General features: G+C 42.8%; 1 protein-coding gene across 6 annotated transcripts in view; it reads right to left on the reverse strand.

The window, feature by feature from the left end:
* EEF1D (eukaryotic translation elongation factor 1 delta) overlaps positions 1 to 13,858 on the reverse strand; it is a 36,469-nt gene that overhangs the window by 11,033 nt on the left and 11,578 nt on the right. For 2 of the 6 annotated variants that reach the window (XM_084848569.1, XM_084848570.1), the window contains 5 exons: positions 12,898 to 13,021; positions 8,083 to 8,154; positions 2,470 to 2,541; positions 1,180 to 1,279; positions 644 to 747 (listed from right to left, as the gene is read on the reverse strand). In XM_084848569.1, coding sequence (XP_084704695.1) covers positions 644 to 747; positions 1,180 to 1,279; positions 2,470 to 2,541; positions 8,083 to 8,154; positions 12,898 to 13,017 — 468 coding nt within the window. In that variant the 5' untranslated portion in view covers positions 13,018 to 13,021. The remainder of the gene's footprint in view (positions 1 to 643; positions 748 to 1,179; positions 1,280 to 2,469; positions 2,542 to 8,082; positions 8,155 to 12,897; positions 13,022 to 13,858) is intronic. The other 4 variants (XM_084848572.1, XM_084848573.1, XM_084848574.1 and 1 more) reach the window with 2 other exon arrangements.

Below are 13,858 nucleotides of genomic sequence, written 5' to 3' on the forward strand. Positions count from 1 at the left end.
ACTGACATCATCCAGCTAACCAAAACAGCTTCACAGTGAAGCTGTGAATTACTAGTCTGTGTGAGAGGGCTTCTTAATTAACTATAAAGTTGCCAGCTAGGCCAAACTACACAAGTCTTTAGGTGTCTACTAAGAGCATATAGGAATGGTGTGAAGTCCACCTTATTGCTCACCAACAAACTCACTACAGTTGTATTCTTTGTTCACATGGGGAAACAATGAGATGCAAATAAAGACCACTGGAATAATACACCAAAATCCTCTGCAATAGGCAACATTCTGTGGCCAAGAAGTCAATGTGTTAAGTGTGGGAAAGAAGACAGTTTGGAAACCATTTGATTAAGGTATGGCAACTGATCTACAGTGGTCTCATTTATATCAGCGAAATTAGGTCTCAAATAGAAAGCAAGTGGCCAGACTCCATAGGCAATAAAGACTCCATTACCCATTTATACCATGGCAATTTGGTTTGGACCAGTACTTATCTGGAGGGCTTAAATAAAAGTATCCTGCACAGGTTGCCCCATTTGGGATAACCAAGAAACAACCACTATACCATATTCCGCTCAGGAGACCTTGGGTGGGGGTAAGAGGGAAACAAAATCTCAGCATTGTTATCTACAAGTGAGTGAAATGTTTTAACCTGTGTTGGTGGTGGTGGGGAAGGGTGATGTGTAGCAGATGCTCTTTCCAGCACACTCAGGCGACATTCCAGTCTGGAAATGGCAAGCTGGAGGTCTGTAACCACTGGAGATGTGGAGAGAAGGGGAGAGAAAAGACCTATTAATGAATGGGATCAAAGAAGCAGACATGTAGCCACTGGCTTTCTTTCCTTCCATTCGGCTATTGTATTAAAACCAGCTGAAAGTCCACCTAGCTCCCTACAGCAGTCAAGCCACAAAGAAAATGTGCAGACTTCTCCTTTCATATGAGAATGGAAAGGATTTGCCAGCACAGATGAAACCCATCACCAACTGTAGAAGGTGTGTTTGGGCTGCAGGTTTTTCTGTTTTTTTTTAGTTTTAAATAGCTATTGTGATATTTCTGCTTTAAACTTGTATCTAGTGTATTGTTTGAATACTGTATGTTTTTAAGAGCCACTTTGGGGGCCTTTTGTCCGAACGGCAGCATAGAAATGAAGTATAACATAATATAACTTAACCAAGTATGGCCACTCACCGCTATGAAGGTTTTGATTCTCCACCTCCAGGTTCACAATCCTAGCGACCAGCTCACTTTGGTCCCCAGCAGGCCCTGCTGAAGAGGTGCTGCTCACGCTCTGCAACAGACAGCATGAAGGAGGGTAAGGCAGAGTCAATTGCTGACATGTGTCAGACAAGAGACGCACCATCCTAACAGAGCTGCAACAACAGAAGGGAAATGAACAGGGGAAACAGTCAGACAGCAATGGGGACCAAGCGTTTTCCAACAGAAGGTACGAGACAAGGAGCACAAGAGGCCAGCCAGCCTTGTTTTCTGTAAGCCCCATGATGGATCTGGTGTGCACAGGATTGGTTCCCTCAATTTCTTAAAAGGTGTTTATACAGAGTCATAACCTAATATAGAAACAAAAATGTATCTGCTTAATTAGCCCTGCTATGGCGGCAGCTTTCAGCATCTTAAACATGGCGATGTTTGTAACTGATGTGTATGTAGGTATGTCTCAAGAGAGGGAGTGTTTGTGTTTCACAGAAAAAGGACCCACCTTGCACTTTGAAAAAAAAAACAAAAAACTGCCTGGAATGATATGAATTCTGCTACGAGGCAGCACCATCACGCAAGGCGGGTAATCCAGTTTTAACCCTTTTCTTCAGGGATGGATGACAACTTCTTTACAGGACTAGCACATACTGCGCCAATTCTTCTCTAAAGAACTTGGCCAGGATCCAAAGAGCCGTGCAACCAGTGGCACAAGCCTAAGGAAGGTTTAGGCTGGCTTTTCCTGAACAGCCCTGCCTGTGCCATGCCGCAAACTGCTTTTGAAGCTGAGGGAAGTTTCAAAAGCAAACAGCAATATATATTATTCAAAGAAAAAAGTATCAAAATGTATGGGGCTAACACAGGCCCTTTGCATCAGCCAAAGTAGCTCTTTGAAGCATGGAATCCTACATCTGTGATCTACTCACAGCCATGCCACATGTAGATAAGGGACGTAGAAGTCTGTTGCTTATATAGTACAAATGTTTCTAAATAAAAATGAGAATTGGGATAGAGGTTTATAGTTGAGAGTCTCTTTCTCCACCTGAGAAGCAATTCCTGAAGGATAGCTAAACATCACTATGTGAATTTGGCAAATGCAGAAGCACAGCTATGTAGAAACGGACAATTATGAGGCACAGAGCTTGCAAAGCAGCATGATGACAGGATGGGGAACAGGAGGAGGAAGGTCTTCAGGTACGAGCAACAATGCCCCAAGGCTGAACCCAACAAATGGGTATTGTGCTTCCCCCACCCCAACAAGCGACTTACAGTCGCACGACCTGACTGCTTCTTGCGATGAGCAGATGGGGCTTCTTGAGGGTTTTGCAAAATTGTCTTGAGCTGGAAAGGGCAAGAGCATTTTTAGGGGTAAAAGGCAACTCTGCATACTCAGATTTACTCATGTAGCTGTGGGTAGGCAAACAGCACTCACACCCACATGCAGGAAAACATGCTTAAGTAAAGAAAATCTAAATAAAAATAATATTCTAAGGTTAAGACAGTAATCTGGGACAAACAGTACAAAAAGCAGTATTACAAAGTGCTGTTTCCAACTAGAAGAGGCCTGGGTTTGAGCTAGTTTGTCTGAACAGGGACAGCAAATCCCTCCATACCAGATCAAAGCAAACTATCAACACTATCAACTGGTGCTGATGCTACATATCATTTAGCGGGAACAGCTGAACTAGCTGAACAAAGCAAGTTCTGTGGCCAATTATCAATGCAACTTGCACTATAGCCATAGACTATTATAACTGGAATCTCACTAGGCTTAGCAGACAGGATTGTTAAATCAAATTTGTTTTCAGAAGGGGCTGAATCCTTACAGCCAAGACACAAACATACGGATAGAAGCTATTCAGTAGATATTATACACTTAGACTCGCAAGATGTTCGACAATGCCCCAACCAAAAGCTCCTGAGTAATCTTAGTTCATGGGATAGGACAGGTCACGAAGCCAAGGACAGAGGAAACTGAAAGTTCTTGCAGCAGAGGGAATAACTGGATTCCCCAAAGATCTGTACTGGGAGTGCTGCTACGTAACTTCTTCATAAATTTCCTAGAATCAGGGGTGAGCAGCAAAGTAGCTGCATTTGCAGATGACGCTGGTTTTTACATCCTGTTTCTACCACATTAAATACTAAGTTCCTAGAATGATTTGTATGGATTTATTTGGAGCTTGCCATTATCATACTTCTGCCAGATGCTGCATGTCATGGTGATGAAAATGACATCTGGCTTTGGCTCTCATTTGGGGTTAATTATAAATCTTTGTCCTATTTAGTTAAAGCCCTGTAAGGTTGTGCATGCTTAGCTTTGTTGCTTCAGCGTAACTTTGTATTTTATCTACATCCAGTTATCTTTGCTTTGTAGCCTATATTTAAGTTATATTTCATTTATGTTGCCATCTTACTTTCCAGTTTTCCCTTCCTATTTGCCTCTCTATCTCTCTGTATTGTTATCGTTAGGTATTTTGCAACACCACTTCGCCCCTTGAATTATTAAAATCTTTTACTTGCCAATTCCATTTGTCACTAAGCCTGATCAATTTACGCATGGTGTAATAGGACCTCCTAATCAAAAGGAGTTCATATCCATTACAGTTAGGACTAAGTTACAGAACTTGTTATATTCCTCTTTTTTAATCCCTTTAGGAAGCTTGGCATGCTTTGGCTTGACACCTGAAACAGAATAAATAAAATCAATTTTGAAAACAAATTGTGTAAAGAGCAGTGAACTGGAGGCCCTTCAGTCATGCCCTTTAAGAAGCAGAGCGGGAAAGGCAGCTCCTTCTTACCTCAAATTGCTTTAAAACTGAAGTACAGAGGCCAGAGGAACCAAATCCAGGATACACCCGGGGAAACACAAACTCAGTATACACACTTGCTATCTTCTTTTAAAGACCAGCACCGTGAATACCCTTCACAAAGTGCAACAACCAAGTTATATCTGCCCACAGCCTTAAACAGGGCCTTGGACAGAACTGCCATGGAGTGCCTCCTGTCAATCGCTTTAGGGCACAATCTTACGCACATTTAGACAAAAAAAAGTTCTACAACTCCCAGCATATTTATTTATTTGTTTGTTTCTACACAGCCCAATAGCCGAAGCTCTCTGGGTGGTTCACAAAAATTAAACCGAAAAAGCACACAGTAAAACAATATAAAATATAAAAACATTAAAACCACAACAATACAAGCAGAATAAAACCAGAGTAAAACCTAGCAGCAATGCAGAGATTTAAAGTACAGATTTAAAACAGCGAAGCTAAAAGTCTGGAAAGCAAATGCTGGGAGCTGTAGGGTTTTTTTCTGTCTGAACATGTATAGGATTGTGCCATCACTGATACAAGACAGACATCCAACAGCCCAGCTGTCAGCCCTGTGCCCAAAGAGAACCTCAGATCCTCTTATGTGAATAGCTTGCCACTCAAGCTGCCCTGTTGCACATAAGGAAAAGTTGGCCGCAGATTAGCGAGGTCTATGGCTGTAGTACAGTTCAGAAGAAGCAGTCATTCAATATTTAAGACAAGGAAATGTGAAAGAGGCAGACAGGAAAGCCTAAGAGAATTCCATTGCTCAAAAAGCTTTGAGTTAGCTGAAGCAGCTACAACAACCAGAACACTTTAAAAAGGAGCAGGGGAGATTGGACTGACTGTTCCAGATTCTCTTATATGCAATTAAGACCAAAGTAGCTGCTAGACCAATTATTTTGGATTTATCTGTGGGAGGTGAGGACATTTATCTTATTGTGAATATTTTAAGAGTACTGAACCCAGTAGATACATAATTTAATAAGAACATAAGAAGAGCCATGCTGGATCAGACCAAGGGTCCATCTAGTCCAGCATTCTGTTCACACAGTGGCCAACCAGCTGTGTCATCTGAGAATTTCAGGCTCATTTCAGAAGCAGTTTAAACATTACAAAGTAGTAGGGAAAACAGATGCCCAAAGGAGTCACTTTTCTAATCTCCCACTTCCTTGTTTAAGCAATGTAAAGTGGCAATTTCAGATCAAGCCCACTGTGAGATGTGACGCACCCCATTACTGCCCTCTCAACAGTTCTCTAACTACATAATGTGTTTATCAACTTTAAAAAGCATACGCTCATTTAATACACCACCTATGCAGAAAATACAGTATTTTTGTACAGAAGTGCTACAACTGAACAGATCCAAAAAAAAAGCAAACAAACCCCCAACCAGTTACATGAATGGGACCATGCAAAAGGTGTTCATGTTTTGACACCAGTGGCTTTCAATTCCTCTCTCATGCTCCACACCTATTTGTCAAGTGACAAAGTGTCATCAAGGCTTAATTCAGTGTCACAGCCTAAACTGGCTCAAATTTTACACACCCAAGATGGTGAAAGCATCAAATTAAAGCAAGACGCAGTTTTGTGTTTAATACAAATGAAAGGAAGTTCCTTTCTAACGTATCAGCTTCTTTGCCTGAAGACTGGGAGGTAGCAGATTACTTTTCTTTGTATAAAAGTCTCCAGTATGCACCCCTGAAACTTCAAGACAGCAAGCATGATTTCTGTCTCAGCATCTTAAACACCACACTTTTCTTTCTCTCATGTAGGCACTCAGCAACACCTGCCAGCCATTCCAAGAACTGTTCCCTTTACTGGAAAAGGTTCATTCCCCTTCCCATCCTGAAAGCACATCTGAGCAGGGCTAGGGAGACTTGGGGTTACTCACTGCCTCATTATTCCCTTCACTCATGCTCCCCAGGCCTCAAAATGAACAAGATAGCTCTTGCTCTCTTCTACATTAAGGGTGCAATCGTATGCAGGTTTAGACAGAAAAAATCCTACAACTCCCAGCATTCCCAAACTAGCCATGCTGGCTGGGGCATGCTGGGAATTGTAGGACTTTTTTTCTGTCCAAACACGGATAGGATTGTGCCCCAAGTCTCTTTTGAAGATTCACAACAGTTAGAATACAAGTAATTTGCATCCAAGTGGTAATCACATGACAGCAGAGGGCAGTATTGCTATGCATTCTACCTATGCTACAACTACGGCCACTTCCACATTGACAAGCCCTTCCCCAGCTTTAATCCCTGTCCTCACTCAGGAGCCAAGGTGAAGAGGGGGGATGCATGCAGACTCCTCTTTGCACCAATCTCCGTGATGCAGCAGACTGTTTATTAGTTCTGGGATTCTCTTAAATGTAACTACCGTATGTAGCTGCTCACAGACCAACAGTTAACTTGGCACACTAGATTTCTACAGAGCAAAATATCATCTTAGATACTAGAGTCCTGTCGTGAGATACTAGATACACTCATTTTTCAGGAACTAATCTCTGAGAACAAGTTTGTCTTTTCTTCTTTACTTATTCCAAATATTATCTTATATAACTGGTAACCCTATAAGGTGGACACATAAATAGGTCCAACATGGTATACATTCATAATCAAATCAATGCTTACTAAGAGCAAAGTGATAATTAAGACATCTTCTCTTCTAAATTCAGGCAAAAAAGGAGTTTTCCAAGAGAGAACTGGCAACTAGATCGCTCAGATCACTAGACCTGCTCAGATCACTAGAGGCGGAATGGGAAAAGACCATCTTTTTGCACATGTTCCAATAGGACGCAAACTGTATAAAGATGGATGTCCAGAATACGTCAGCTCACAAGCATGCTCCTGTTGACTGCCCAAATGTTTTCTCTATGGTGTTCCATTCATTTAGAGGAGTTAATCAAATGGTGCGCACATAAAAAAAGACAGAGAAGTCTCGTGTCACAGCTTTTGTTGGGCTATTCCATTTCAGATGGCAGGTGGAAGACTGCATGCTTGATTCCTCCCCATGCTACAAACTCCCTACCACTACTAGTATGTCAAGAAGACAGAGTAGAGCACTTCTCCCTGGCATCTTTGTGCTGTATTTACAACCAGGTGTTGTTGCTTTTAACCTGGGGGTGAACTCAAGTATGCAGCCCTGTGAAATGGAGCACCCTGGCAAAAGCTGCATCATGCGACTGCTATAATTGTGTGTTCTGGCTCTAAATTAATAGCAGAAGATGCAAGGAATTCTGATGTCATTTAGGATTAGATGGCAAAAGTGGAAGCAAAATATTGGACATGCCTCTCCATAAAAGGATATCCCTGATATGGCAGAGCTCATCCCACCTCAGCAGTCCCTCTATAAGAATGGTGATATGGGTTTTCCAGAAAATTTTCCTACAGAAATCAAGCCAATTTGCATTGGGTAATTTACATTGGGAGGTTTTCAGTTTGTACTGGAAAATTTTTGGATACCACAGAGAGATCTAATTTAACACGTTCATTTTACTTGTATTTAGTCAACAAAGCTTTAAAAAGTACCATTATTTTTTGTCCCAATACAACACAAGTATTTGACCTGAAATATCTGAGGAAAAATTAAAGCACACTAATTGATTTCAATATTATATTAAGTAGAAATGTTTACTGGAACACTTGTAAAAATTTAAAGGCAATAGCATGTACTTGTACTTCCTTTGCATTGCTTAAATTTAAGAAAAAAAACAACGGCGCCGAAAACTGTTGACACACTAATAAATTTTAGCAACCCAAAGAACTGTGCATAATATGCTGGCAACCACTAATATACAACTTTGAAATTGCTAAGCTTGCTGAATATTGTATGTGCAACTGGCATCTATTCATTGTTATTTATGAACTTATGAAATGGAAATTTTTCCACGGAAAAATAAAGCACTGGAAAATTTTCTGCCCCACATCACTGGGTAAGAAAAGCCACATACACACAGTCTATGGGAAAAATAAATCACAGCAGGAGTGGGGAGGGGGTGTATCTGTGAGATATGCCATAGCTAGGAAAAATGAATGCAGTTAGCCAGCTGGTGAGAGAGCGCCCAGGTACTCACTCCGGCCAGCGACTTCTGGATATTCTCCCTGGCTCTGGCAATGTCGCGTAGGATCGTGCTGGCTCCGTTCTCCTGCAAACAGTGCAGAAAGAACCAAGTGTTGTTTTTTTAAAGATACAGACAGATACAGGAGAAATGACTGACGGTGGATCACATGAAAGGAGGGAAAGTGTTTAACCATGTACAACAGTTAGCCATAAAAAAAGTTGTGACCATAAAAATCTACCTGCTGGCTGTCAGCAGCTTCACCCAGACTGTTTTCTGGCATACCCTCTAGGGCAGGAGGTCCAGGCATCAGGCACTGGGACACTCCAACTGCCCACCAACGTTTGCATCAGAGAAGCAGGCGTAGCTATCCATGACACAACCAACCCCATCTACACTCATGTTTTGGAGATACAAGGTGCTCATGTAAACTCTGTATTGGTGCCTCCTGTCCCAAATGTAAGTATATAGGGTGGGTGATAAAGCTCAGAAACAAAGCAAAACACATCAAATTTGTCAACAAGTTCTCGTAAGCACAGCAGTGTCAGTGCTTAGCTTATCCTGCATTAAGATGACCTAAATCCTGCAGTCCAAATAATGCAAGTGGAGTATATGTGATTATTTTGAACACGATTCTGAGCTGGATCCAATACTGACATTCGGCTGAGGGAAGCAGCTCCATCAGTGGAACCAGCAATTCCCCTGCCTTCCATGCACCTTCAAGATCTGCTCTGGAGAGCTGGGAAACCCTCCAAAACAAATTTTAGGGCAGCACAAAGGGCTGCGGGGGGGAGGAGAGAAAACGGAAGTCCCGTCATGCTAGCAGACTTCTACTAGCACAACATTGGATGTAAACCTTTGCTTGCACATTGAAAAACAAAAACAAAACTTGCCACTCTCCCATCAACTATTAGAGTGGTAGGGTGGAAAACAAAGTAGGGAAGCAAACAGATTGGGGTTAGATGTGGGATATGGAAGCCATGAGAGGAGGACAGAGTTGTGCAAAGCACTAATGTCACGCCTCTCATTTGAATCTCTTAAGAACTACCACTCACGTATTGCCAAGCACCAATCCACCACTATGACTAGGTGTTTTTTTAATGCGACATTTTTCAGGATGCCAAATTGTGTGGGAGACTGCATTCCTCACTTCAGAGTCATGAACGTATGCTCTCTCGTGTTGACCTGCTACTGGATTTGACCATGACATGGACTGTATCTCTTGGCATAATGATTGTTGCTAGATATGAAAACTATGAAGTCCCAGTGGTGGCAACTACAATGTAAGAGGCTATGGTGTACATCTGACAGTCTGTCACTCACACACACACACACCCTGGCAGTTAGTATGCCTCAGGTAAGTGTTTTCCTGAACTTGACATCTTCAACACAGAGGTTTTTTTTTCAGGATTAGAAGTCACACCTCACACTTGCACTCAATGAGTACATACATAGATCCTCAATCAGGTCTCAGAACAACTGGAACTGCAGGATAGCCCTGTTAATACTATTACCGCACATCCCACCCTTCTGTTTGACCAGCCAATCAGGGTTCAGGGATAGAGCTTTCTGGGTAATGTTGAAAATTCTGGGACCCTCTCCACTCAGGGATAGTGCAAACTGCATCAAGGAATCCCTGTGCTTGGGGGATGATGTTCTTGCCCTTATACTAGGGGGAAAGGGTAGAGCATTACTATATGGCAGGGGTGGGAAGAAAGGAGACATCTAGATGTTCTGGACTTCAACTCCCAGCATTCCTGACTACTGGCCATGCTGGCAGTGGCTTCTGGGAGTTCCTGTCTAACATCTGCATTGAGCAGGGGGTTGGACTCGATGGTCTTATAGGCCCCTTCCAACCCTACTATTCTATGATCTGAAGTTCTATCTTCTGTCCACCCTGCTATATGGCACATCCACACTCCTGAGAGGCAATAAATGGTGGATGCTGGAGGCCTCCCTCTCATGCCACATAGTTTACGAGCCACTGCCCTTCAGTCTTTGATCCATTTTGGAATGTGTGCCCTAGAAAGCACCAGTCTAATCCTTATTGGCATGAGCCAACATCTTCCTACATTGACATGTTCTCAGATATAGACTAGTTAGCAAGTGTAATGAGGAGTCATAACTTGATGGCCCTGATGTATGGCAATTTCATTTCTCCAAATTCCTTACTGAAGAGGCAGTTTTCGGAATAAGCCTGGAAGCTGACTAGCTGAACACTGCTTAATCTCCCTCTTGCCACAGAAGATAGAGTGAACTACTTCACTTATATTCTGCCCCTCTAATATTGAGGTCTTTGTAAGCACCATATGAGCAATTGCTTGTGGAGGGACATTTCTTGTTCCTACAGTACTGGAAGTGGAGCAGGAAACACTAATGCAGTGGAACAAGCCCAGCAACTACTATTTAGGCAATGAACAGAAAGCCCTGCAGTTTAACACGCTGTTAGATCAGCAGCCTTTTTCATTTTTACACATCGTGTTTGTATGGTCCTAGTCACTCCATACAATACTTCTAATCTGGGGGAGGAAACAACTGGCAGAAATTCTAATGGCACTGTTACACTTGTTGCAAAACTCCATGCTACTGCTTGTATCCCCAGGCAGAGTGAGACCTTTGATTTCAGCTTGGAGACCATCGCACCAGTGCCATTAGGGAAAGGCCTTCCTACAGCTTTCTAGGCTTGGGAGAAAGCAAACTAAATGTCCTGCACATATAGATGTAGCAGCTTTGAGATAAGCTTCCAGAGAAAGCTTATGTTGCAGGACAAGAGAAAAAGGAGAGTATGCTGATGTCTGAAAGTGTTGCTTATTCAACACTATTTTTCATGATCATAAGAAATAGTCTGTGTTATGTGTGCGTGCGTGCGTGTGTGGGAATGCGTGAGTTAAGAATTGACTTCATCTTCTCCTTTTTTTCAGGCCACCTTCTGTAAGAGGGTCAACAGTAACCCTTCTGAAACCGGCAGTTTATGCTCAAGGTCATTGGGAGAGACCAAAACTTTGCTCCCTGATATTTAGTCATCTTCTAGGCAACCTGAACAAAACACCTTATCAACACTATTAAATCCAGCCTCCCATCTCTATATTCAAAAACAAGGGGCATTGCTTTTCTCACGCTCTCTGCAGTCCTTTCACAGTAAGCTGGAGGCCTGGGGAACTGCTAAAGTCAAACAGAAGCTACATTCAGATATAACATTAAAGCATGGTTTAGTGTTTCAAGAATGTGTCATGACGGGCCTCTCCCTCCTTTGCATACAAACGAGGAAACTTGAAACTTCCAGTTGTCATTGGTAACAAGCCAGTTTTCAGTTTCATCTGAATAATGGAAATGGTGGTTTGTACAAACCCACAGTTAAACTAGGAAATCAAACCATTACTGGATCTTGGTTTGATACCCTGTTTTAAACAAACCAGTTTCTCATATTCAGACAAAGTGAGAAACTGCAGTTTGTTACAAACCACAATCAGAAGCTTCAGGTTTCCTCCCCTTGCACACAAAGGGGAAGGGGAGGGGAGTGTATGAGCCCAAACCTCACCATGAGGTGTTCTCATAAAGCTAAACCATGCCTTAGCATTATATTTGAATGTGCCTTCAATTTTTCTCTTCAACAGCACAACAGCTGCTTTTAATGCACATAATTCTACCCTGGGCAGCAGTCCCAAGGATAATTATTTAAAAGTCCAAAGAACACAAATCTCCCAAGTATAAGTGGCAATGAATCTGGAATGGGGCTGAGCTGAGAACATCTAGAAAATCCCTTTTTTAAAATAAACTGGGGACAACATCAAGTTAAGAAATTACAGCTACCCTTCAGAGCAAGTTAGCAACTGAAAAGTGATTTCTGGGGTTTACAAGTGGAAGCTACACAAAGTTGCCTGGGCCCCCATACTGGATAGGCAAAATAATATCGGAGGTGGGGAGAGCTGGCTACTTTTCTCCTTGAACTCCTTCCCCTCCAGTTGGTCATTATGAGAGCTACTAGTTAACTAAGAATTGATGACTGAGTCTGCTTTTCCTCCCCTCTTCCCTCCCCATCCCTTTTTCTTTTTGTGTTGCATTATTTAGATCATAAACCTCTGGATATGGATTGCCCTGTTGTTATTAATGGTACTTCGGCCACTCTGGAGAAGAGTGGGATAAAAATGCTTTTATTAATAACTAAGGGGTGGGGATGACACACACTATATCACCTCCACAATAACCAAAATGCTCTTCTTCCCACAGAATGCAGGAAGGATAGAAGACCTCTCCCTCTCAATGCAATGCACCCCCAGTGCTCTTGTGTTCCAGAACACAGTCCTAGAGCATTGAGGTATGTTTTAGATCCCCTTGTACTGGGGAGAGGGGTGGTTGTGGGAAAAGCCAAAAGCCCACTACTCGGCAAGAAGGTGACAGGCAGGAAAAAAGTGCCTGGAACAATGTTGATGTCCTATTAATGCTGGACACACTCTACCTAGGGTATTCTTTTGCAGACCCTACAGCCACCAACCATTTCAGAGGCTGTACGCCAGTTGCTGAATGCCAGTTGCTGGGGGTCAAACAGTGTGTGGGTGGGCGGGTGCCTCTTGCCTTCTGGCCCACCTCTTGGGCTCCCAGGGCCATCTAGCTGGCCACTGTGGGAAGCAGGATGCTGGACTAGATGGGACCTTTGGTATGATCTAGCAGGGCTCCTCTTGGGTTTAGTAGCTGTTGGGCTGAGATCATACTTGGAGATGACGCAAGCATACCAGTGCAAGAGAGTCTCCAATGCCCTGCTATCTACTTCAGAAGCACTATGCCCCGTACATGGCCTGTTTTCCAAGCCACATGACAATGTTAGTGCCTTACCTGCTGGCTAGAAGGGCTGTGAATGGGACCATTCATCTGCTCGTAGTATCTCTTCTCCGCATCGTCGTATCTGAACTTGTCAAACCAGATCTTCTCGTGCATGAGGAAACTGGCTGCCATTTTTCTGCAAAGAGGAGAAAAGACTAAATAAATACCTAGGAATAACTCAGTTCAGTAGTGAGGACTAGGTCAAAGAGGATATCCCCCCCCCCCCCGAGGACCACATCCAGGAACAACTCACTGCTTCCCCCCCGCCACACGATGGAAAGGCTTGTGTAAAGGGGATTAACAATGTATTTGCTTGGCTCTGGCCTGCATTTTACATCACAGAGCAAGATAAGCAAGTGCTCTTTTGAATTACTTTTGAAAACCAGTTTAACTAACCTCAGACAAACATTAAGACACCTGAAAATCTATACCCTCCGTAACACAACCACCAGTTACAAGAATTTGCCTCAAAGAAACTGTACCATGCTTAGAAACAACCCTTCCCTAACACTGCCTAGTCCTTCCTAGAATGGCAGAGTACATGTCCCAAGTCAGGAGGGTAGCTGTGACACCGGATCTACAGGTAGCACACGACACCTGAATATACCATGTCAGTGATGTTGCATGACTGGTTTTAATTTCAACTCTTGTGGAAGAAAAGAAGAGCTGTGGAAGCATTTTAAACCAGCCTCTCCAAGCCAGCACTCTCTTGCTCAGTGTAACACAAAACCAAGCAGCAGGATGAATCTGACTAAACAGCAACGTGACAGCTCCCACACTATTCCTTTTGTGGAGGCCTTCAAACTGGTACATGACTGTTTAGGAGTAGTGGGCAAATGAGAATCACAAGAATCCCAACACTAAATCTGTGTCTAGATGGGAAGCAAAAGCATTCATAAACTAATGTGAGAATTTTGGAGGTGGCAGTGGAATTCATGATCAAGGGCAGTTAAATGCTTTCTCTTCACAAGCA

This window comes from Heloderma suspectum, chromosome 4 (genome assembly GCF_057233095.1).
Source record: "Heloderma suspectum isolate Gila_16-S chromosome 4, 16-S_ref, whole genome shotgun sequence".
In the NCBI taxonomy this organism is placed as follows: Eukaryota; Metazoa; Chordata; class Lepidosauria; order Squamata; family Helodermatidae; genus Heloderma; species Heloderma suspectum.